General features: G+C 28.8%; 1 protein-coding gene across 1 annotated transcript in view; it reads left to right on the top strand.

Annotated features, from left to right (window-relative positions):
- The window catches only part of LOC142326097 (uncharacterized), a 126,718-nt gene that overhangs the window by 48,786 nt on the left and 52,544 nt on the right, over positions 1–25,388 (top strand). The window contains exons 7-13 of the mRNA XM_075368282.1: positions 3,945–4,179; positions 6,284–6,391; positions 13,068–13,233; positions 16,801–16,978; positions 19,582–19,796; positions 22,466–22,539; positions 25,144–25,333. Coding sequence (XP_075224397.1) covers positions 3,945–4,179; positions 6,284–6,391; positions 13,068–13,233; positions 16,801–16,978; positions 19,582–19,796; positions 22,466–22,539; positions 25,144–25,333 — 1,166 coding nt within the window. The remainder of the gene's footprint in view (positions 1–3,944; positions 4,180–6,283; positions 6,392–13,067; positions 13,234–16,800; positions 16,979–19,581; positions 19,797–22,465; positions 22,540–25,143; positions 25,334–25,388) is intronic.

Here is a 25,388-nt window from a genome sequence, read left to right as displayed (position 1 = left end):
CGAAATAAAGATTTATGAAAATGCTCAAAATTCATGATTCACTTGAACTATCAAAATAGATCTTTTTTATAAATAAGAGAGTATTGTTTGAAATGTGGTAGAAACTTGTGATATATAAAGTAAAGTGGGTTCAGTTCACATATTATTCACGTTAATTTATGTTGCACATTTATACTGTGCCCAAAATTTCTATGGTAGAAAAACATTTTCTACCAAAAAAAATTTTCTAAATTTGAAGAATGATACCTTCATGAATTCAATTCTTGTAAATTGAATTAACTCTCAAATTTGTAATTGAAAAGCCAAAAATAATACTTGAATTTTTAAAAAGTTTTTTAATAATTCTGGTCTTTACCCTTAGTTTCTTTCTAACTTAATGGATAGTTTGTTGTATATAAAATTTGTTTTAAATTTATCTTTATTATTTTTTGTTTTAATATTTTGTGTTAAAACCTTCTCAAACCAGTTTTGGGCAGTTATGGCTGGCTATACTCTTGTGTACTTCCCATACAGCTGTATGTTTTCTTTGTTAACTTGTTCTTAAAACTATTCTTTTTTTGACAGATGTACTTTACAGTATTTTAATTTTTTTTTAAAGGTAATAAAATGGTTTTTTCCATTCACATTTATTTATTTATTAATGAAATTTATAATTTGTCGTGTAATTTAATTTATTTCTTAAGTGATAAAATATAAAAATAAATATTATATAAAGAGTGTACTCTTTTTATTTTCAACAACTTTTGCTAGTGTTGTAAATAAATACTAAGTGTAATAATAATAATAATAATAAACGCTATAGCTATAAAAAATGTTTCTTATTATAATTTAATATAACCAAGCAAAATAAAGGTAAAAAGGAAATGATTGCTTATTTTACACATGTTTATTTTTAATAATTTAGTAAATCTAATGTAAAATTAGTAAGAATTCCTTTTGATATTTTTTAAGAGTTATTATCTTTAGACTCTTAACTAGAGGTGCAGTATTATTAACACACCTGCAACCCAAGCAGAAATTCAATATTGGGACTGACCACTAGAAATTAAAAAAATATATTTAAATGATTGATGGGATTTTGAAAGAATATTTTTAAGAACAGAAAGTATATACTGGATGATTGAAAAATCATCCATTATGTATCCCTTTCATCAGAAAGGTTCTCTGTGCAAATCCAGATAAGGCTTGCGCCATTTTTCACACACAACAGAATTCATTTATTATAAAACTAACTAGCTGCAGGGCATGCCTACGGCACACCTCCACAGCTAGGCCCTCTGGGCGGGTTGCCCTGGCGGGCAGCATCTTGGAATGGGATTATTAGGTGTCCAAAATTTATTACTTCTTGTATAAAAATTTTTTTTTTTTGTATGATGAAAATTGGTCAAGGAAAAGCGAATAAATATCAGCAAATCTTCCCAATTAAATTTGGTTTCGGTTAGTTTAGGCATCTTTAAAGATTGCACACTCAACATTTTCATCAAGATCCATAGTATCCATATGCAAATTCACTCACTACGAGAGCTGAAAGCTTAAATATAAATAAAATTAATTTATTATTTACATATTAAATTCAATTTACAAAACAAATTATCATAATTCAAAGCTAACCTTCTGACAAAGTATCAGTGGATTCTAATGACCAAAAATGTCGAATAATATATGCCACCTTGGTTAGGTTTAATTATTCCAAATATTTTATTATTTGCTGGTTCATTCAAATAAATCTTTATTTTGTTTATAATATAAATTGTTTTTATTATTATCTTTGAACCTGTAATCCATATATATGTTAATTATACATTCGTAATAAACACATGGTGAGTCTGTGAAGGTTGGAACAAGACTGACTAACAATAGAGCATTAGACAAATTCATTTAATTAGAGTAACAAAAAAGTGAGAATTTACAAAGAGTAAAAAAAAGAGTGAAAATTTATAAAGTAAAAAAAAAGTGAAAATATTTTATTTGTATAAATAAAAAAGGAGGAAATGAAACCTGAGTCTTAACATAAATAAATTATTTTATGAAGAAAAACAATCACATTATTAATATTTATTTTGGATATATATCAATATATATTATAATAAGTATACACCTGACCATCACGAGACATGTAATAATCAATCAGAATTTTCCACTAGTGATTGGTACATTCCAGTGCTAAGCTAAGGAGGGCGTACACACAGACAACACATACAAATTACTTTAGTAGGGTAGGATGACTAAATTGGGCATAAGTCTATTATTTTTATTTTGAAAATAAATAAATAAAGAAGTTCTTTTAAGAATTTGTTTAGAAACGCTGTTTTCAAGTTAAATATAACAAAATATTTAATTCTGCTATCTGCTCCATGAGTAAGTGGTACTGAAATTATTCAAATCCTAATTAAGGAGTATATTTGGTGGATCTATATTTTTTGATATGGTAAGTTAAAAAAAAAAATAATGGTTCCAGACTGGTATCAAGTAGTTACCAGAAAAAGTTTTGCAAATGTAATAAAATAGAGAAAAGAAGAAAAAAATATGTTTTAGGTTTGTTGTAAGTTAACTTTGTCAAGTTGTTCAATAAACAAATGAAAATTTCTCACAAAATTTGTACAGAATTTAATTTTGAGGGAATTTATTTAAACAGATTCAATAGAAAACAAAGACAAGTTTCAGAAATTGAGCCCCAAGAATTTCAATATTGATTATTGGAGCAGAAATTGTGGTGAGTATTTCACTAGTTGTAATTTGAAAACAAAACATTTCTGGATGGTACATATTATACAGGAATTCTTTTTGATTGTATTAATGTCTCAGATCAATTCCTGAAGTATTGCTGTACAGTTTTAAATAACCCTGTACCGCTTATATACTGTAAGTATTAGTACAATTTTTGAAATGATAATAATTTTTTATTCATATTTTACTGTGTATTTTGATCTTCTTTGTTTGGGTTGGATACAGGTACTAAAATCAAGTGTAATTTTATTTGGATTGAAATAGGTAATCTTGCTAATTTACTTACTAATCTTACTAATACTAAGGTGTTAGATTGCACTTATTTACAGCAGAATGTTTGTACAAAATTTTATAATTGATACAAATACCAAGAAGCTAATTGTATTTCTTTCAACCTTCATTTAATCATAATTTAATCTTTGTTTTAGTTAAGAAGGAATGCTTCCAAACCAAAAAAGATCTTAAAGTAGTGCACTGGCAGATGATTCTACATGTTGTAAAAACGTTTGCAAGTTTTTATTTTCTCCTTTAATTGCATTTGTTATATTTATTGCATATAGATTGTATTTGTAATTTATGACAGTTTTGTAACAGTACCTACTGGTATCTATTAGGAATTTAAAGATCTGTTTTAAAATTTAAAAAAATTAGAATTAGTCCAAGAAAATTCCCTGATTCTCCCTCTCTTTCCTTTGTTACATTTATACCTACCAAAATAAGATATTAAGGTAATCCAGAATGCAATATATATATATATATATATATATATATATATATCGTGTCAGGTACTTATATTAACTTAATATCAATATTCCATGTATTAGTTACATAATTATGCTGGTATTTATGCATTAATTTTATACTAACTTCTGTAACTGAAGTTGTTGATGGAGTTATGGTAATCCTCTGATTTGTTTATTTTCTTGAAAAAAAAAATTCAGAGTTCATTTTTTATTAGTTCTAATTCGTGCCACAAAGAATTTTTTTGACTAAATAATACTAGAATCATATATATCCTGCTGAACAGTGTATGTGGAGACACCTTATTTTTTATAGCAAATGGTTTGACGAGGGAGGTTTCGTGGTGATAGATATGTAGATAACAATAGCTTCATACATAAATATGTCTATTTTGCGTAGAAATTAATGCAATCCGCATTGTAAAACAGTTTACCTGTTAAATGAATTTATTATTTATGTAATATTATTATTTTCAGATGGATTGAGAAGACTATTTGAAGTTGTCAGTTGTGATAATAATATTATTGAAAACACAGTTGGTGAATTAGTAGGTGTTTTAAAACAATTATCATATTTTCCAAAGAGTGACCTAGCACAATTTATTATTACTTGTACACATGGAAAGAACAAACTAACACAACTGAAAAATTATTATCTACCAGTTATTGATATCATTGTTAATTATGATGTTATTGTAAAACTTGATACAGAGTAAGTATTTTATTTTATTTATGTTGTCTTTTTCTAAACATATTCAGTTTGATAAGCTTTTATATCTTGCAGTGAAATGATAAAATATGAAGGTAAGTAATGAATATATGTAGCTTATGAAAAAAAAACATCTAATGTATTGAAAATATTCAGTAGGGAATTTACAGGTGAGTAGAACAAGGAATACTAGGTAAAGACCAATTTGGTTTCAGATAGAGTGCAGGTAGTGAAGAAAGGTGTTCTGGACGTTAGGCTAGTGTTAGATGTTAAGATTAAAAAAGGTCAAAACCATTCATACACTATTTGTTGACCTGGAAAAGGCATTTTATAATTTAAAATGAAAAATATTAATTTTAAGGAAAATAAAACTTAAATATTATGGTAGGTAACAATAGTACACCAGAAAGTGCATAATTTTGTTATCTAGTTAGTAAAATTACAAATGCTGGATGATGTAAGGCAGAGATCATAAACAGTTTTCTGATCTTTAACCTTTTTAAGCAAGGTTAGCATTTATCCACAAAAGAAGTTACTACCAACAGATGTGAATAAAGAATCAGTAAGATATTCTTAAACACATTTATTTAGAGTAGCATTTTAATACTAGTAACATAGACAATAACAAAAACAAAAAGGAAACAAGTAGAGGATAGTATTTCAAGAGGATATTGAGAATTAGGTAAATTGATAAAGTGCTAAATGAAGAAGTTAAAACAAATTAGAAAATTCTTAATCAGATGAATTAATAAAACAGATAATTTTAGACAAAATAGTTTATCTTGACACCTAAAATTCACCTTTATTTACTTTACTGTGTACAAAAACTTTTGAGAGCAGTACTTTATTTTTCATTAATATACCACCAAGCAAAGTTTCAGTTCAGACAATGAACCCATTACCAGATCTTCAGACAGTTAATCAGTTGTGACTTCTGTATAACAGACTTATATAGTAGTTGCAAAAAAATTGTGCAACTGCTAGTGTTTGGTGATTTCATAACTCAACAAAAATATCGAGTTGAATAAAAATGATCCATATAAATTACATGACCTTTATCAAAAAAATATTAACACAGACAAAAATAACAAGTGACAACAGTATTTCCATTAGATTCTGTATGTATTTCCAGATTTACAATACATCCAATTTTGGAAGAATCAGTTGATTATTATTTTATAAAATTTCTCACTATATTAGAGTAATATGTATCCACATGATTTTGCCCTGATGATCCAGCCTTAAATAATTAGTAATTTCATCCTCATGTTCTTATTCTACTTCTAATATAAAAAATGATAAGCTATTTACACCACCATGTGATGTTTTCAAAATATATTTTGCTTTGTCATCAAGTCATCTAAATTAGAACATGGATTGTTTAGCATTTCAACTATTTCAACATTAGATTGTGCACTGTTGAAATAAACAAATGTCAAACTAAGATTACAGGCATTTCAAAAGAGGTAGTATAGAATGTCAATGAATGTAAATCTGAGTACTCCTGAGGATGAAGTATGAACTAAACTTTATTAAGAATCAACTTTTGTAATATGACTATATACTTTACAGCAATTGTCAAACAGAATCGATGTTTGTCCCAATTGTATTAATATTATTATGTGTGGTAATTTCTGTTTTCATAAATATCATAAAATGTCACCAATATATTGTAACTTTTTTTGCCCTAACTGTTTTATAAATTATTTTTATTTGTTAAGTTATATGTGATGATTAATCTTAAAACTGAAAAAGAAATAATTTTGTTTTTATTTTTATTATTATTTTTTATTGAAAATAATAATAGAAAAGGAAAAATCTTTCATGCTGTAGTTTACATAGGAATTATGTTTCATTAAATTTCAGGTTAGTGAAAAATCTGAAGCTGATTAATGAAACAGAAAATGGATTATGAAATTCTAAAGGAATCAAGGTTTATTTTCTTGAGTGATTTCTCACTTGGCTGAAACACTTATCATAAGATCTTCTATGATTATAAGATTAAGGGATTGAAGATGTACTTCTTACTCTTTATAGCTGTAATTGGCTTCCAGGAATGCTCAGTTAATACACAAATAAATGAAATTATTTTGTTTTTATGTTTCAGAATGTATGATGTTCTTCGATCAGTATTGGATTTACATCAGCCTAAAGAACGAACTGCAAAAATGTTTAATTATGTTATTGATAAAACTCTGCTGATAATTAGAGAGAAGTAAGTTTTTTTTGTTTATTTTTGTGATAACTGCTTTAACCCCATTTATTTCTCAATTACATTTTACTTCCTGACTTAGGTTATGTTTTTATTTAGATAAGAAAATGGACAAAAACAATCATTTAATTTTGCACTTCTTGTAAATGTGCCTTCATAATATTTATATATTATTTTTAGACTTTATATGAAGCTTATTATTTTCTTCATGTTTAAAAAAAAATTATTTTTATTTATTTGTTGGAATTTACTTTACTATTCCCTTTTATTTGATGTTTTTCTGTCACAATATACTGGATTAAATAGTTATTTCCACTCATTTATGTCAGACGCTTCTTTGTTATTCACTTTCTTACATAAAAAAAATTACTGCTTTTGCCAGCAAGATTGAAATTAGGTTTACCTTGGATTATTTTTAATAAATTAATGTTGTTTCACTTAGCTTCTGAATCAAACACTAAAATTGTCATTATTAAATACTTATTATGGGTATGTATACACTAATGTAAAATTAATACAGCTTGGAACTACTTCAAAATGATGAATTTTTAGGATACAAAAATGGGCTGTAAAAATCTTAGTTTGGAACTAGTATCATCCTCATATGGGTATTTGGTTTGAGGTAGGTTCCTTGTATTGTTAGTTTACGTCTCATTTGTTTTATAGTAACTCCTATTCCCTTTAATATTAACACTATAATTTTAACCCTTTTATGTTTTATGGAGCCTTCTAGCACTAGTTTATTTTCATCCCTTCTCTCATGATATGTGGGTCAGTCTGTTTCAAATCATCTAGTTAAAATCAAAATGAAACTCATAGTCTCAGAATGTCATGAATTTTTTTTTATTTGTTCTATTTGCCACCCTTATTAACCATGTAAAACTTTATTTTGATATCTTAAATACTTGTTAATTTTTTTAATTTGTTAAGAAATACGTTCTTGTTGTTTCCAAGGCTTTTGGGGATTGTGACGTTGATTTATTAAAAAAACTTATAACATTGCCAATTTTCATCATATCACAATGGGGTTTTCACTAAAATTTTCAAAAAAGTATTCAGAATAAGGTAAAAATGCATTTAGCAACTTCTCTCATAATTGCTGCAGTAAATATAAGCTCAAACCTAGATTTCATAATTTTTTTGAAGAAAAAACATAAAATTTCAAAATGCAGTTTAGGATAAAAGGTGCTACAGTAGTCAAAATGTTTTTCTATATAATCCTAAAAGTATGACCAAGTAGGTTCTACAAGAAAATCTGCAATTTTTTGACTGCCAATACATTTAATACATCTTGAAACAACTGGCAAATAATTCACATTAATATAATGCAACTTGAGATAGTATCAAGATCCTACAAGCCAATTTGTGTTTGTTTTAACATCTTGTTGCAGTGAAGGTTGATTGAACTAATTTCCTTCTCAGAAAATAATACATTCTTGCCGATGTTTTTGTGACTGGGGGTTGACACATGAAATTATGCTGCTTACAGGAATCCAGTAAATATCTTCTTTTGAGGGCCAATGAAAAGACAGCAGGCTCGTGGGGATGCAGAAATTTAACTTTAATATCACCTTCATCTTTATGTTTTTATAAAAATAATCCAAAAAACCAGTGGTCATCGTAAATGCAGGCAGTGTAGTTGTGCACACCAACATCAGATAGCTTCACTGATGGGTTTTCTCCAGAAAAATTGAAGACTGTGTAGAAGTTTACATCAAAACTTGACATTTGTTGCGATTAACTTCTGATTTTGGTTAGAAGTGCTGAAAACTATGTGTCCCAGGAACTGTCCTGGCTGTGGAGAAACCAGCTTCTAGTTTTTGGCATACCTCTTATCATTGTTTCTTTTATAATCATTGTGAATTTTATGTTTTCTATTTTTGTCTTGCAAAACAAAGAATTTTTGGGCATTATCAGTAGCATTACCAGGACTACATTGGAGACTTGCTTTTGTCGCAATGTGCTTGACAGTGCTACCGATACCGTTACAAGGTGACTTCCCATTGGTGGTGGCAAAAAAAGACCATGTAGCTTTTAATCCAAAGTCCTTTTCATGAAGGCACAGATTGAGAAAGTTTTTGCAGTTTTTATGCTGTGGTGCACATCATCACTATAAGTCATGCTTTTCACTTCTGGAAAGCTTTTTCCCAGAATTCAGCAACAACCTTTTGTGTTTCATGAACAAATGATACATCATGCTCCAAGTCATCAGACGCTCTGCACAAACTAGAAACTATTAGATCTTCATTGTTGTCATGACGTGTGTAGATCACAATTGGATGAAGAGAACAGCCGTGTTGCTGTTCCAATGATACCTTTGGGCTTCATTTTGCAAAACAAAAGAACAGTTTTCACCAAAATCAATAAGAACAATGGCTTCTTCTACTTCCAGATTGCTTTTGATTTTTTTTAAATATCTGGTCTGAGATTTTGTAATAAAAGAGTGAGGTATTATTTTTTCTATGCCTTAACTAAGATTTCCGGATATTCTTCTAATGTTATGGTGAACTGCAGCTGTTGAGTTCTGTCAGTAGATATCCAAGTGGAATATGTCACCTCATCATTAGGATCCTACTCTCCACAATGAAAGATATTAGATTGTCGCTTGAAGGGCAGTTTGAACAGTGCGTAACATACAGTCTCTGTTGTCTCTAGAACATACTAACTTCTCAATAAGTTAATTATAGTTTTCTTCAATTGAACAAGTGTAAAGCAATAGTGAAACATTCTCATGAATAGTAAAGACACAAGTAAAATGTGTACCAGCAGTACCTGCTAATACACACCATTTTGGTCAGAGCATGCAGAACTTGTACAGTCCAATTTTAAGACCTGGGTGTTCAAACTTGAAAGTGGAGTACAACTCATTCAAATTTCCTAACAACAGCAGTTTTTGCATGTATTCATTTCTTGAAATGCTTATTTTATCTTTAGCACCTGGCATGACTTGAGAGTATTCACCACTTTGGTAAACCTTGTGACAAGCTTAATCACATTTTCATTGAGTGGATGTCCTTTTCTTGACTAGGCAGTGCAATTATATCTTCATCTTTAAGGTTCTTTACTTATCCTTTAGCTTTCCTTAGTTAAGCAGTATACTCAATCGCATTGAATTCTTCACTTATTTTTTTCTGCTCCCTGAAGCAGGAACTATGTTTAAAATTTGTATTTTTTCCTTTTTGTGAAATGGTAACATTAAGTTTTTCTTTCATTAAGTCTGTTAGTCTGTCCATATCTTTATGTTTTGTTCAATTTCTTTTGTCAATGCAAGTGGAGATTGCCTGCTAAAGTAAATTCCTTTTCTAAAACCTTGCTTACTTTTGACTGGTAACAGATTAAATTTTTCTCTTTGCATAGCTTAATTTGCTATGTGATGCTATTCCATGAAGTCTGAGTGGGAATTCCCCTAAATTTTGCATGAATGAATTTAGTTTCTTCCAATTTCTGTTGTTTAGAAATAGATAGTTGTAAGTTTCTAATCTCTTCACTATCGCTGACCATTTCTTCAATTTCACTTTCATCGTGCGATATTGTGTTATGTTTGTTAACGTTTTGTCTACAAGCATCACATATTTTCTGCCCAGGGACTGATTTTACACATTTTGTAAATTTTTAATTTTTTAGGAGAGTTCCAAACTTATTACTCTTAAAGATTCTGATATATTTTTCTTGTGAGACTGGAATGGGTCCATACAGAAATTTTGGTAGATCTCAAACTTGATTAAGAAAAATGCTTTATGCGCTCACAGAATGAAATTAATTGTTCAATGCTCTCCCCACTCCTCACACTTAATATATTAACTTCTGATTGTTCCAACAATGTAATACTGACCAGCTTTGTCTGTTGTGCACATTTCAACTTATGGCATTCAGTTCCATTTCCTTTTCTAACACTACACTGTTCAGATTGGTTTGCAGACATTTTAATAAATACACTTTATAAACTTTCATTAATAATCACAGTCTGGGTAAAACTAACAGGTGAAGAAGGGCTATGCTTGTAGTTTGGAGAGGTTGTGGTGGTGGGTGGGATGTTCATGTTGAATCCTGAATTATTGGAACAAGCAGGATGCTTTAATGAAGCCTATACCTGCAAGGAGAGGGTGATTGTGACTCAACTACTTAATCTTTATTCTTTACATTTTCTAGTCACAGGTGCCTGGCATTTTCTTTGTTTACTTTTTTTACACAGTGTAATAAGTGTAATTGTAATAATTCTAAAATCAATGATAAATTGATTGTATATTTGATCTAATTTTACTATGTTGTATATGAACCATTATATGTGTTTTTCAGGAAATAAAATGTGTATTATTTAATGTTTAAAAAATACTGGCAGTCAAAAAACCACATTTGTTCTTCCACACTCTTCTAGCTCATACTTTTAGGATTATATTAAAAAAAAAAATACTTTGGTTATTGTAGTGCCTTTTATCTTAAATTGAATTTTTTAATTTTAAGTTTTTTATTCAAAAAAATTATGAAATTCAATTTTGAGTTAATATTTACTGCAGTAGTTAAGAGATTAGTTGTTAAATGCATTTTTACTTTATTCTGCATATTTTTCGGAAAATTTTAGTGAAAAAACCATTGTGATACTATGAAAATTGACAAAGTTATGTGTTCTTTACTAAATTAACGTCGCAATCACTAAAAGCCTCAATAGGCTTTAACAACAATAACGTATTTCTTAACAAATTTAAAAAATGAATAACTTAAAGTATTTAAGATATCAAAATAAAACTTTACATGGTTGTAAGGAAAACAAATAAAAAAATTTAATGACATTCTGAGACCATCGGTTTCATGTCCTGGATGATTTTATATCAATTGACTCATATCAATTGCCAGTTTGTTTTCAGTTAGGGTTGTTTTGATAAGTTTCTTTTCTCATTTTCTTTCCTTATTACTTCCTCATTTTAACTCCCATCTATCTACTTAATTTTCTTCAACCTTCTCCATGTCCAAATTTTAAATAATAAAGTATTACCTATTATTTCATCCTTATCTATAATTTGAGGTGTCTTTTCACCATCTTGCTATAAAATAACTCTCATTCTAGGAATGAAAGTTATTTTATGGCTATTCTTTAGCCATATTATTCTGGTTGTTTTCTTTCCTATATGCAATCTGGGTTAACATGCTCTGAAGTACCATATTATTTAAACATAAACAATCATGTTAAATTGTCTTAAGTGTATTTATTAATTGGATAAATAAAAAAAAAAAAACATTATATGATTGTATATAGATCATATCTTTTAGTTAATAAAAATTTTAGTTTATCAAAGTTTTTATCTGTTTATTTATATTTGTAAATAAGTTAATGTCTATTTAGAAAAATTTAGTTATTCCTTCCGGAAAAAGAATTCCACTTCTGTTTAAGTGAATTTTTTTCTATTACTACAAGAAATTAATTTTAATTAACTCCTTTTAAATTGTTATTTTATTCTACACTGATTCTATTTATTATGGGTTGTTACCACTTCTCTCTTTTGTTCATTTATTTATTGTATTTTATTATTTTTTGTTTTGTGTTGCTTCTATGACCACAGTTTTTATCCTGAAAAATGCTGTTGTAATTGAGTTTTATTTTATGTAGACTAACAAAATCTAACCATTCATGGTATAATCTTTATAATGAATAAGTATTTATTCATTTGACTAAAATGTTTATTTAATTAAATTTATTTATTATAACCCATAAAAAAGTGCATAGGTAAAAATTCTATTATGTCAAGATAAAAACAGCGAACCATTATATTTTAGTCTGAGTTAGTTTCTTAAAAGTTATAAAATAATAGCATATAAATTCTGTAACTATTGATTGAATATACCATAACATTTGATAAAGAATGGATTATCTTTAAATTGTTTATTTTTTATGTGCATTCATAAAAAAATACATGTAGTCACTCTCATGTAAAATAAATATGCTATTTAGAAATTGTAAAATTTTTGTACTATTCAAGTATTTTTTATTTAAATCAGTTCTTCGATTAATTTTATTCATATAATCTCTAAAAGCGACACGTTTTTTGTCCTAACAATCTGTTCTTCTAACAAAGAGCATTATTAATAAAAAATGTAAAAAAAAAAGAATGCAACTGTAGGTAAATAAAAAATAAATTATAAGTATGTAAGTAGAGGCAAATTGCATGACAGTAAGAATTAGATCATAAACAACTTTACTAGATTTTGAATGTTTGAAAGTATTGTGTAAGGAATAGCAAATATTCAAAGAGATTCAAATTGACAAAGGCAATCATACTTTTTTTTAACAGATAATACTAACTAATTAGTTGATTAATGAATTCTAATAACATCATTCAAAGGGTTCTCCATTGAAGAATTGACTGCATTGCTTTGGCATGAGTTTAATCATGCCTCATGCAACTATCACAGTCAGATTTTCAAAAATTATTGAATTATGTACATTATTGTTGGTTACATTGAGACTATATTATTTTTAATAAAATAAAGCTTTTTGTGTTTGTATCTCTTTTTAACAGGATTTTTCATGACTACTGTCTCTTTCAGTTCCTTATATTATGTCTATGCTTATAGAAATATTGTTTTATAAATATTATCAATATAGAAATATTTAACTATTTTAGATTAGAAATGTGGGTCGGTTAACTTATCAGAAGCATAAACTAATCATGATGTTTTTTTCCAGGGGACCATTAAGACCAGATGTACTAAATATAATAACAGAAATATGGTTAGTGGTTTGTGACAGTTTGGAAGAGTCTGCGCCTTGGGTTTTTTCTAACAATGATTTCTTTTTATTATACGATGTGTTGATATTTCCTGTAAAGAATCTCCTTACTGAAAATGGATGGGTATGTTTTAATTATTTAAGTCTTTTTTGTGGTAGTCCATCTATTTTATACATATTCTATATAACTAAAACCTAGTTTCATGATTTTTATATTGGTTTTATTTACTTATTGACTTTCTGATCAATAAAAATGAAAATGATTAAGTAAAAATTAAATCGTTTACTTTTTTAGCCTGAAATTATATTTTACCACCTTATAATTGTTATGGCTTTGCCAACTGAAATGAGGGAATTTTTTTTTTATATATCAGAGGTTACTCATTTACATCTTTTGATGAACGTGAATGTGATTTGACTAAAATATTGTTATCAAAATAATACGTAGAATGTTCTGAAATATTGTTCAACATATCTAATATGTACACTTTGTTTAAATTTGATCTGAGGAATACATAGCCATAAAGCTATATACTATATACAGCTATATACTATAAAGCTGTATAAATATGTATATTATACAAAGCTATAGAGCAGTATAGTGGTTCTTGGATTCTTAGAATGATCTATAATACCTGATTTTTGTTTAAAAAAAAAATTAATTTAATTTTTATTAAACTTAAATAATATCCTTTATTACTTTATTTCAGTATGCTTCCATTTTATTTTAAAAAAACATAATTAAAAAAATAAAATAATATAGCAATTTATTCAATAGTTTTTGTATTATTTTTTTACAATTAAGTTGTTAAAAGTTGTATACCAGAAATCTTTTTTTAAGTTATTTAAATAATATGATTTATTACAACCCAAGATTCTTCAAAACACGCTATGCATCTGTTCAGAATAAAATATATAGCTATAAGTTAATTAGCTTATAAGAAGTGAAATACAGGATGTCCGGGCTAATGGTATCCAAAAGTAGAAGCTTAAGAGAAATAGTTAATATAATTTAATAATTTTTTTTAATAAACACAGTAGCTCACCAAGTTTTAGTTTAAGTGAGTTAAGTTTAATGTGTGCACCTTGTAACTTGGGAGATGTCTAGACAATAATCTAACTCTTGCCAGGTGTTTAGGAGCATCTGCAATGTTATTAGATCAACAGCTTTAACGATTTTGTATTTTAAATCATCCAGATCTCAAACATTTCTTTGTTATACATAACTTTTAATAAATCCCCAAGAAAAAAGTCTAAAGGAGATAACTGGAGATCTTGGTGGATATACAGTGGGACCTCCTTGTCCATCCAACATCCATTGTTGTTCAAGTACTTGGTAATATCTGTATGGTGGTAAGTGTACCGGGGCACCATCTTGTTGGAAACTGAAGCTTGCTGGAATCTGAGGAATGGCAAAGTTCTCAACTTTGTCAAGGTATGAGTGTTCTGTCACAGTGGACTCCATGAAAAAAATAGGTCGATGATGCTGTTCGTGTGCAGTCCTAACCAGACATTGACTTTTGGTATTTCCCTTCAATTTTCGATTACTGTATGGGGGTTTTCAGTACCCCAAATTTGACATTAGTGTCAGTTTGTTAACAGTTGACAGTTGACAGTTGTGTTAATGTTCCTACATGTGTGAAAGGTTGCCTCATTACTAAACAACAACATATTAAGGTAGTTAGGTTTGTTTCTGATATGGTGATATCAAACTGATATTGTGGTGGCAGTCATTTGGTTTAATGTGAGGAGTGAACTTGAACTTGTAGGCTCACAAATGGAGTTGCTTATGAACAGTGAAATGAGAATTTACAGTTTGTAACTAGCTTGCCTAATTGACCTTCTAGGACTGAGAATGAATGCATCGTGTTCATAATTCAGTCTTGTCACTAGTGAATCTTTTGGACGATTTCCATTTTGTGAAACCAAGCTTCCGTTCTCTCTTATAAAGTCGTATTCCACTGACGAATAGACTTGGATGTAGTAAGATATGCTTGGATTTAGTTTGTACATGCCATTAAACACACATAATTGATTGAGACTCTGTTAACCAAAGGATGTACTGAAGCTTCTGTTGTGGGATCTACATCCCAATTTGACTACAATTGCATTGTGAAGCGGCCTGCTTGTGTGTGCATATTTCACTGACCTTGAAAGTTAAGGTTATCCTTAATTACCTATATTTACTTAGTAGCTACCCATCACAGCTTTGCCTGCACTATATGGTTACTTGCACTTCCCGTAGTGGTCAATATTTTTATTTTATATTTTTAGTCATGTAATGGTAGGCAGGTGGCAGTCAGTCACACATACAGTAACAGTGGCAATGGCTGTGTAGTTGAAAAGCACAGCCATTTACCTTCACACCCCTTAAAAAATCTGAATTAAAAACCCAAAAATGGTTTTTAAATATTTATGTAAAGAGTATTTGCAAGCCAAAATCTACTGAATATCTTGTTAACTATAGTTGGGATTGGGAAAATTTACAATCATTATTCAAATTTTTTTTTACCTTTCATCACTTTTCAAGGTCGAATTTAAAAAATCTAGAAACTGTTATATTGACATGAAGGAAGATTACACTAACCAAAAATCAGTCTGATTTCTTCATTTGTTACCGAGAAATTGAAAGAAAAAAACCTGGGTTTCAAAAATCCATTTTAACTTTTGAAACTTGGAATTTTAAAAAATTTAGAAATGGTTTTTAAATATACATAATCATTCAGTTCAAACCCAGCTCACACACTTATAGACACTCGCAGTTCAAAATTCATTAATTCAATTCATTATAGTTTGTGCTTCAATTGGCAAATCTTTGCTAATATATATATATATATATATATATATATTATAGGTTTTTCATTTGTTTCATATCATTCAGATCAAAACACCCTGCTCACAGTTCATTAATTCAATTATTTAAAGTTTTTACTTCAATCGGCAAACCTCTACAATTACATAGATTTTTTTTTAGAGATCCAAAAATCTTCTCAGTTATGCCAAGAAACATGGGTAAAAATTTAGTAGTGATAGATCGGTTAGTTTTACATGTTACATGGTGGGCGGCGGTTATGAAGGTCAGGGTCTCTGGGCTCTGGAGCTCCTGAGCTATTAAGATCAAGACCTGGCAGGGGTTCTCTTTGGGATTACCCTTATTAGAGACAGGCACAATAGACCAAGACCCGGTTGTTGCAAAGGTGGCGTGGCTGGGAACAGCATAGCTGGGCCTGGCTGCCCCCCTTTGTGGTTAGAGGCGAAGGCACTTCCTGGAGCTGTGTGATGCTTTAATGTGTATCCAGCTCCGGAAGCAGGGGAAAAGTAACAAAAAGTAGGATATAAAATAATAAGCCTTCATTACTTTATGATGAACTAATAAATTATTTGCTTTATTTTGTATAAATTTTAAGGTTGTTCTTATAGGAAATGGGTTGAATAACTGTTTAGAGAAACCGATACTGCTTATTTACTGCTAAAAATTATGAAAGCCATATATGCTGTTACAGAACTTTCTTGTTTACAGCAAGGAGATTAATTTGTACTTCAGATTTTTATGGTGGTTGTACTGTATTAAAATATTTTTATTTATGTATGTATTCAAGTAAATGTGGTATGTATGGTTTTGAATATACTAAATATATGTATATTTCTTTTTTTGTATCTAATTTAGTTGTATATTTCTTATTTGTTATAGTGTGATGGTAAAATTTTTGTGCGCTGGAAGGATCTGTTAAACTGTTCTTTGAAAACAGTTGATGCCAACAAACATGTTGCAGTTGCTAATGAGATTATTGTAAAATTAACCGAAGAAGAAAAATTTATTCTTTTGCATCCATTGTTAGACATTATAAATTGTATTGTTAAGATAGCTAGTAAGTTGATATATTTTTGTCGTAATTTTTGGTATCTGTTTAAATATGTAAAGGATTGCAGCTTAAAAAGCCAATAGTAATAAAATGTCAGTCAACTAGGATTGTAGTTGGCAACTGTCAAATTGCATGAAGAAAGGATGTCACATTTCATTCATAGCCTTGCTGCCTTTTATTTTATGTATTACCTTATTGTGCACAGTAGTGCTATATGTAATAATACTGTTAATATTAAATGCGATTAGATGATAAACTGTTATCCATCATCGTAATTATTTTAGTTGTAATGTTTAGTTCAGCTAATTAATTTTATTAATTAATTACTTAGTTTGCCCATTTTAATTCTTTCACTAGTTTACTGAACTGCAGTCAAATTGGGAGACTTCCTTTAATTCAATTTTAGTCCAAGGCCATTGATTTTTTTTCCATTTGTTGCTTTATTCGACTAAAGTTTTTAAAAATAATTACTACGTGCTGCCTTCTTATGACAGCATGTGAAATATGATGTTATGAACATCATCAACATGTTTTTGAGCAAATATTAAAGATATCATTAGAAGAATATACTGCAAAAAAAGATTGTAACAATGTTAATTCATGGCCAACACAATTCACTTGTAACAGAAGACAGCATCAGTAAGCTCTACATTTAATTGTAATAGTATGCTAGATGTGATGTAGGAATAGTGAAAGTGAGTAAAAAAGTAAATATTCTTGATAATTAAAAAAAAAATAATAAAAAAATAAAATCAGTTATCTACACTGTGAAACCCTGCAGAAGGTATAGTGCTGCTATATTTAATAATAAAAAAATGAAAAATTCATGTACGTGTGGAATGGCTGTGCACCTCTGCAGGCATTGCAGAGGTGCACATTGTAGGAATGTAGGCATTGTCAACATTAACAATGATGAGCAGATTTAGGCAATGTGTCATATAATACTGAATAATCACAATTACAATTATTTAGAATGTAAGTTATTTGCTACAATTGAAATTTTGTCAGAAATGATTCACCCTAACAATCGGTCAGTTTAATATTATGGTTAATTAAATAGTTTAGTGAGCATTAGGTTATGTTTGGCTAGGCGTTTAAATATAATACAAAGCTTAGCACATGGAGTTATTAGTTACTAAACCTAATCTTAACCTTGATCTAAACCTAACTAAACTTAATTAAATTTCAGTTACAAGTTATTTATTTTGTAAATAATATATACTACAGATTTACCAAAACCCTCACTAAGCTTAACCTAACTTAATTTAGTCTTAAGTAAATCTAATCTCATTCTTAGCTTAATTTCACTGAAACCAAATTATCATTTATAGGATTCTCCTCATGAAACATACAGAAATAAATTTATTTTCATAAAAAGCCATTTCTCAATGTAGTCTAGTCAGGATCAACAATGCCATTTGATTTTAGGCAGTGTCATTATTGCTTGATTTCAGTTTTTGTCAGTAACATGTAGATAAAAATATTGAAATCTGAAGCCTTTGTATGTCTCAGTTATTTTTTAAATTATGTAATTTAATTTGATTTGCTTATATATTCATTGTTAACTTCTTCAAGAATTCTTTCATTGAATGCTACTAGTTAAAAATCATTATTTTTGGTTTATTGTGCTTGATAGTTAGAAAATAATGAAAACATTATTGATTGTTGTTCTGAATGTTTGAGGTTTCTGGCATGTATTTTGCACATTGTCTTCTTAAGTACATTTTTTTATTCATATTTATCTTGTATGTATGTTTTTATTTTATACTAGCCAAACAGGGCTCGCTTCGCTTGTCTGACCATCTAGGTGGGGGTACTGCCCTTTGAACCCTCAACGCATTTATATCATGTTTGTGGGAATATTAAGTATTTATAGAAATATTTTTAGGAAAGAAGCAGCTTAAGAATTCTCTAGTGCGTAGAGAATAATTTCTGAACATTTTGGTGTTTTTCTATTTAAAAGAGGCTTACGGAGTGAGTAGATTAGAATTTATAATTTTTAGTGGAAATATAGTGTTTAATGTTAGCCATATTGATAACAGGGAGTTGCCTTTTTCACTTAGTTTGTGTGTGTGTGTGTGCGTGCACGTGCGCGCCTGCCCGCGCGTGTGTGTGATAACAAATGATAACAAATATAAAATATAAATAAAAATAATCTACCCTTAAAAATTAAATTAAATAACCTTTAAATTAATTGACAATGGATTGCTTCTAGGGGGAGAAAGTTTGCTGTGAGAGTCGCCATGTATAGCTGCCTGGTCCACCACTATGTCTGCTCTGTCAATAGTGGCTAAAATGAAAATGTGATCACATTTGATAAACAGAAAACCCACACACTATCCTTTTTTATGAGAAAGCCTTCAATTGGTTTTTTTGAATATGAAAGTTGCACTTTGTATGTCAGATAAGTTTTTAGAGTAAATTATGTGTAGCATGCTGGACATTTTACATCCGAGTATTAGGTGTTAATTTTTATGCTTCTTGGTTCTTCTTACTGGAACCTTGTTTAAAATTATGTGCTCTTTTTATTTCATTTTTCTGTGAATTCCAGATTTTTATTTCTCGAGCACCTATGTTCTGTATTAAGTTTTTTTTTTTTTTTGTTGCAGGCAGTTGTAATGTCTGTCTGTTTTTCTGCAAAGTAGTTGATAGACTTAGTAAATCTACATCTGAACTGAATCATGCAAATTATGTATCTGCCATTTGTGATTCTATTTTAAAATATACCAAGAAAAATGTTGGTTCTGTTTCTGAAATGTTGGAGATAGTAGAGAAGTTGGAAAATATTACAAATGATTCAGCAAAATCATCTGTGAATAAAAATGTAATTATTTTATTATTTGTATTAATAAAAAAAAAATGTTTTCATGTTATATTTTGTGCCTGCAATATTAGAAGTGTAAACTTGTAATTTTCTTTTGAAAATTTGCTCTGTTACACCAACATATATTCATGTTGGTCAAAAGTTATTGTGAGAAAATGTAATACAATAAACACACAGTAATGATTGCATACCTGCACTTACAGTTATATAAAGTTTCTGACAAAAAGAAAATAAGGAAATAAACATAATGACAAAAATATATGGCATCAACAAATAACTAACAAACATTAAGATTGACTATATTTCAAGTAAATTTGGTTACTGTGTTTCATTAAATCAAAATGTACAAGATCACATGATATATATAACCAACTAACAATTTGTGCATGTGTGTCTGTCTGTCTGTCTGTCTGTCTGTCCGTCCGTCCGTCCGTCCGTCCGTCCGTCCGTCCGTCCGTGTGTGTGTGTGTGTGTGTGTGTGTGTGTGTCACACACACATTACTGAAAATTTATATAAAAGGTTTTCCTGTAGGCATTTCTTGGAATGTTAAGAACTAATAAATTATTTTATCATTTTGTATATAAAGAGTTATACTTTAGTTTTGTTAAGTTACATTTCACTTTTTTCTGTATTTTTATTAATAAAACTGTATGATGAATCTCTAAAAGAAAGTGACATTGCATTTATGTTGGAATTTAATATGGGTAAAAGTAATAATTCAGATTTTCTGAATGTTAGTGAAGGTGGTGCAAATCTCAAATTATGAATTGGTTATTACCTCTGTACATATTTCAAGTGGTTTACTGTATGACAAGGACAGAGTGCTATATAAGTTGATTACACTAGTATTGCTTGTTGTAGACTTACTTTTGGAACAAGGTTAACCAACTTGGGAATAAAATAGTTACAATTTTATCACAAAAGATGTAGAATCCTATTTATTTCTTTGTCATCATAACTTTCTACCTGCTATTTATTATCTTTTACTATTAATGCATTAATATTTCTAATATTCTAAAATTGTAAGTAATTACTAAAGCATGTTCTTCATGATTTACATCTACCTTGCATTTCCTTTTATTGTAACTAATTTGATTCTAAAAACGCAATTTTTTTTTAGGTTTTCAATTCTAAAGCTCATGATATGATATTTAATAATACTTATTTAACGTTATAAGTAAAATAACTGTTGCTAGTTAAAAATAACAATTACTAAATTCAATAACTTTACATTTCATCCAGGTGATATACAAGGGTATTTCAGTTTGGGTGTTTTATACTATTTGTTACTGTTTTTTTTTTTTTCATAGCTGTCACATATATAAAACATCTTAGGTATTTGATATTAGTTTAAGTCACTATTTGAGTCAGGTTCTTATGTGTATTACCTGTGTTGAACAGAGGAAGGGATTGATTACAACAGTTTTACCCATTTTCCCTAAAAGTCTAGCATGAGTAGTCTGTTATTCTTAAGAATGCTTATACATTTTTTAACAGGAGTGATTGTGCCACATATCAGACTATACTAACATAGTTTTTCATTTAATGTGATTTTAATCACGTTTTTGTACAGAATCAGTTAGAATATATGTTTGAGAATAAGTCAAAAAGTGAAATTTATAAAACCATTATTATTTCTGTTTGCATATATATTTATGAAATATGCTTATTTTTCAATGTAATTCCCACTTACTTTGTGGTCTTAGTCTATCTTTTTATAAGCTTTTGAATTCATTCCTGCAAGAAACTTTTTGTTATGATGCGTGGTGTAATTTTACACCATTACCATAATTTTTTCTCAGAATAAAAATTATTCTCTTGCAGCTCTTCTTGCAGTAGAACAAGTTGATAATCGTCATTATGACAATTATCGTCTTATGACTGTACGGTGGGAGCTCCAGCAGCTCAAAACCGAGGATGAAAGTAATGATTATTTTCTTGGTTGTTTGTGGTCTAGCATAGATTATCCTAAAGCTTAAATCATACAATTGAAAGCTACCATGTTTTTGCCTTCAGTGATTACAGTAGTTTTCACTATTCACTATTTCACTTTCAGGTTTTGAATAAAAATTGAGCCTTCTATATCCCAAAATATCATTCAAATTTCCCGCAGGTGGCCTTATCTTTTCATTGTTCATAACAGAGAGAAATTTTACTTTTTTTTACAGTAATCAATCAATATAAAGATCTATATTGCACAAAAAACTACTGTTTTCATATTGCTGCAGCATATTACACTCTTTCTGAATTGAGAATATGTATCACTGCAGGTATTTTTTCCTTAACTGCAACAGATCAAAGGTAAATTCATTTTAATTTTACTTTTAAACTGCCACAAACAGTTAACAGTGAAACAATACTTGTTAAAGAAACAAAACAAAACAATGAACAGATAATGTGAGGTTGTAATTTGCAGTATAACAGTCAGAGTTGCAAGATGTGTGAATGGGTGAGCAATAAAAATTTCCTTTTACTTCTGATTTTTCCTAATAAAATGTTTATCAATCCCATCATTTTCTACAGGAAAATGTTCATAAAATACAATGTTCTCAGTTTTATGTAAATGTGATATGTTTTTGATTTAAAAATTAGAAAACTTTGCAAGACATAAAATTTGTTGTTATATATGCTTTTACTGTTTCATTAATATATTACTCTTTTCTTTCAGGTTTTAAAACTTAAAAACACATTATCTTCTATGAATAATACAACACCGAAGAAAACAAGCAAATTTTTGCATAGGTAAATACTGAGGGGGTAATTCATGCATTGTTTTGTTAGATTATATTTTAGGTAATGCAATGCTTATTATTATCATAATACTTTTATTTTTTTCTTAATGTTGTATATTTTAGGAAATTATAGTAAAAAGAAACAGAATTGAAATTAATCCATAAGTTTCTTCATTTTGAGTTTTATATTTGTCGTAAATGGAAATGAAGAAACAATTCATAACTGTATTTTCTTATGCTTTACTTTTTCTACAGCTTTATTAATTTAAATGTGCAGTGTGGTAAGAAATCTGGATAAACTACTATTAATTAGTGTTGTATTATTTTAATATTGTTCTAAATTCAATAAAAAAAGTACTTTTAGTGAATTTTTCTGCAAAACAAATCAATTTTAACGATGCATGTTAAGTTGCATTAACTCTAAAAAAGTACAAAATGTAATTGAAAATAGGTTTGTTTTTAGTTATACAGCTATATAAATAATTAACAAACTATAAAGCGAAGTATAAAAATTAACATTAAATTTACAAAAATGGAAAATATCTTACATGTTTCCTACTTAGTTAACCTTGCTGTATTATTTAATTTCTGAACAAAAAGCAAAAGCATTGTGAATATGTTAAGACCTGAGCTGCTGTAAACAATTTGAGTTGTTTACTGCTTAGTGGTATATGTACTGCTTATTGCATAGTTTTCAGATTTCCTCATTCATTGCTGCAAATGAATATTGAGCAACTACTCTTTTCAAAACCACTTATGGTTTAACAGTTACAAAATATAAAATTAAGTATCGAATGAGTGTTAAATTTTTTTTGTTTACAAATTTAATTATTAGAATCTAAAACTTTTAACTTGTTCATACATAATAGTTGCATTAATTTGATATAAGTAGTAGAGTGGTCCAAATAGGGCAAAATTTTTGTCGAAAAACGTGCACCCCTGATTTAAAAGTACTCTCAAAAACAAAATTTTTGACGCGTTGATGAACCCTTTCCGTTCGAAAAAAGTCATCCCCCAATCCACTTGAATTTTAAAGGGGATTTAACATGGGTTTTAGGTTATTTTCAAGTCGTGACGATATAGCGCTAGCATGTTTCATCACAAAACTTCAAAAATAACGTATATAAGGGTTTTTGGGGTCGGAGAACACGAATTTGAAGTCAAAAACTTATTTTGACACATTGTAACTGTCAAAATCGCTGTCAATCAATTGACAACTAGCGTTCTTATGAAGGAAAATCAATGTTAGACATTACAAACAACGTTAATTAGGTTTTTTGGGGTCGGAGAACACGAATTTGAAGTAAAAAAACTTATTTTAGCTAGCTCTTTTTGATGAGGACATCTCAACTGAATTAAAACTGAAAATGGTTGAAAAACTAGCAATTTCGGGTGAAACTTACGAAAATTTATTATCTGCGACAGATGATGATTGTGATTATGATAACGAACCTGCTCACACGAAACGCTACGAAACTAAAAATGTTAACGAATTGTTAAACAAAGAAATCAACTTTTTTGTCAACACTGAGTCCTTGAATTTTTTTAAACGATTCGAACTTGCGACTAGCTTTCTAGAAATTGATCCATGTAAGTGGAGCGAAAACGAAGATTATTTGGCTGCTTTGAATTGTATTAAAAATCTAAAGGTCGTCAATGACTGCTCAGAAAGAATGGTTAAGTTGGTGAAAGAATGTAGATGTAAATTCACTAGAGATGAAAGTCAATTGCAATTTATACTACAAATTGTAAATGATCATCGCAAAAAACATCCAAATGTATATAATTACATTACATATGTAATTAATATAATAATAGAAATAGAAATCGTAAAATTTTAACAACATAATTTGAATAATTATATACATGAATATAAAATTTTTAAAATAAAATGAGTGTTGATCTTTTTGAATCTAATCTTCAGATTTTTTTTAATTGACAACGACTTCAACAGTTTTATGTGTCAAAACAATTTTTTCACTTCAAATTCGTGTTCTCCGACCCCAAAAACCCTAATTAACATTGTTTGTAATGTCTTAACATTTATTTTTCTACATAAAAAAGCTAGTTGTCAATTAATTGGCAGCGATTTTGACAGTTACAATGTGTCAAAATAAGTTTTTGACTTCAAATTCGTGTTCTCCTACCCCAAAAACCCTTATATACGTTATTTTTGAAGTTTTGTGATGAAACATGCTAGCGCTAAATCGTCACGACTTGAAAATAACCTAAAACCCATGTTAAATCCCCTTTAAAATTCAAGTGGAGTGGGGGATGACTTTTTTCGAACGGAAAGGGTTCATCAACGCGTCAAAAATTTTGTTTTTGAGAGTACTTTTAAATCAGGGGATGCACGTTTTTCGACAAAAATTTTGCCCTATTTGGACCACTCTAATAAGTAGTATCATTAATTTCAAATAAAACTTAAGCTATGTTAAAAATAGATATTTATTACTTTCGATTAGTTAAATTTAATTATTTATTTTGGCCACCTTATGTTATCTAAGTGCGTTGTGTTTCTTGTTATAGAGCTATTTGAATATCTAATAACCAATGTATAAATTGAGTTTCACATACAATTTGAGTTTATGTAAGTTGTTTTACTTAATTTCAGGCTGGCCAAAGCTAAAGAACTGGAATTTCAGTTGCAAAGTAAATCTCCAGGAAGTTCACCACAAAGCATTTTTGATGTTAAAAACATAAGAAATTCACCAGAAAGTATGATTGAAATAAAGAAAAACAGTGGAAAGAAAACACCATCAGCCTGTAGAACTCCAAAAAAACCTGTTGAAGAAGATTCACAGGTAAGTTAAATATGAGTCTGAATCAAATATATATTGTAATATTTCTTATAAATTT

Source organism: Lycorma delicatula, chromosome 1 (genome assembly GCF_047948215.1).
Source record: "Lycorma delicatula isolate Av1 chromosome 1, ASM4794821v1, whole genome shotgun sequence".
NCBI classification, from domain to species: domain Eukaryota; kingdom Metazoa; phylum Arthropoda; class Insecta; order Hemiptera; family Fulgoridae; genus Lycorma; species Lycorma delicatula.
This window is presented reverse-complemented; position numbering and strand designations above follow the sequence as displayed.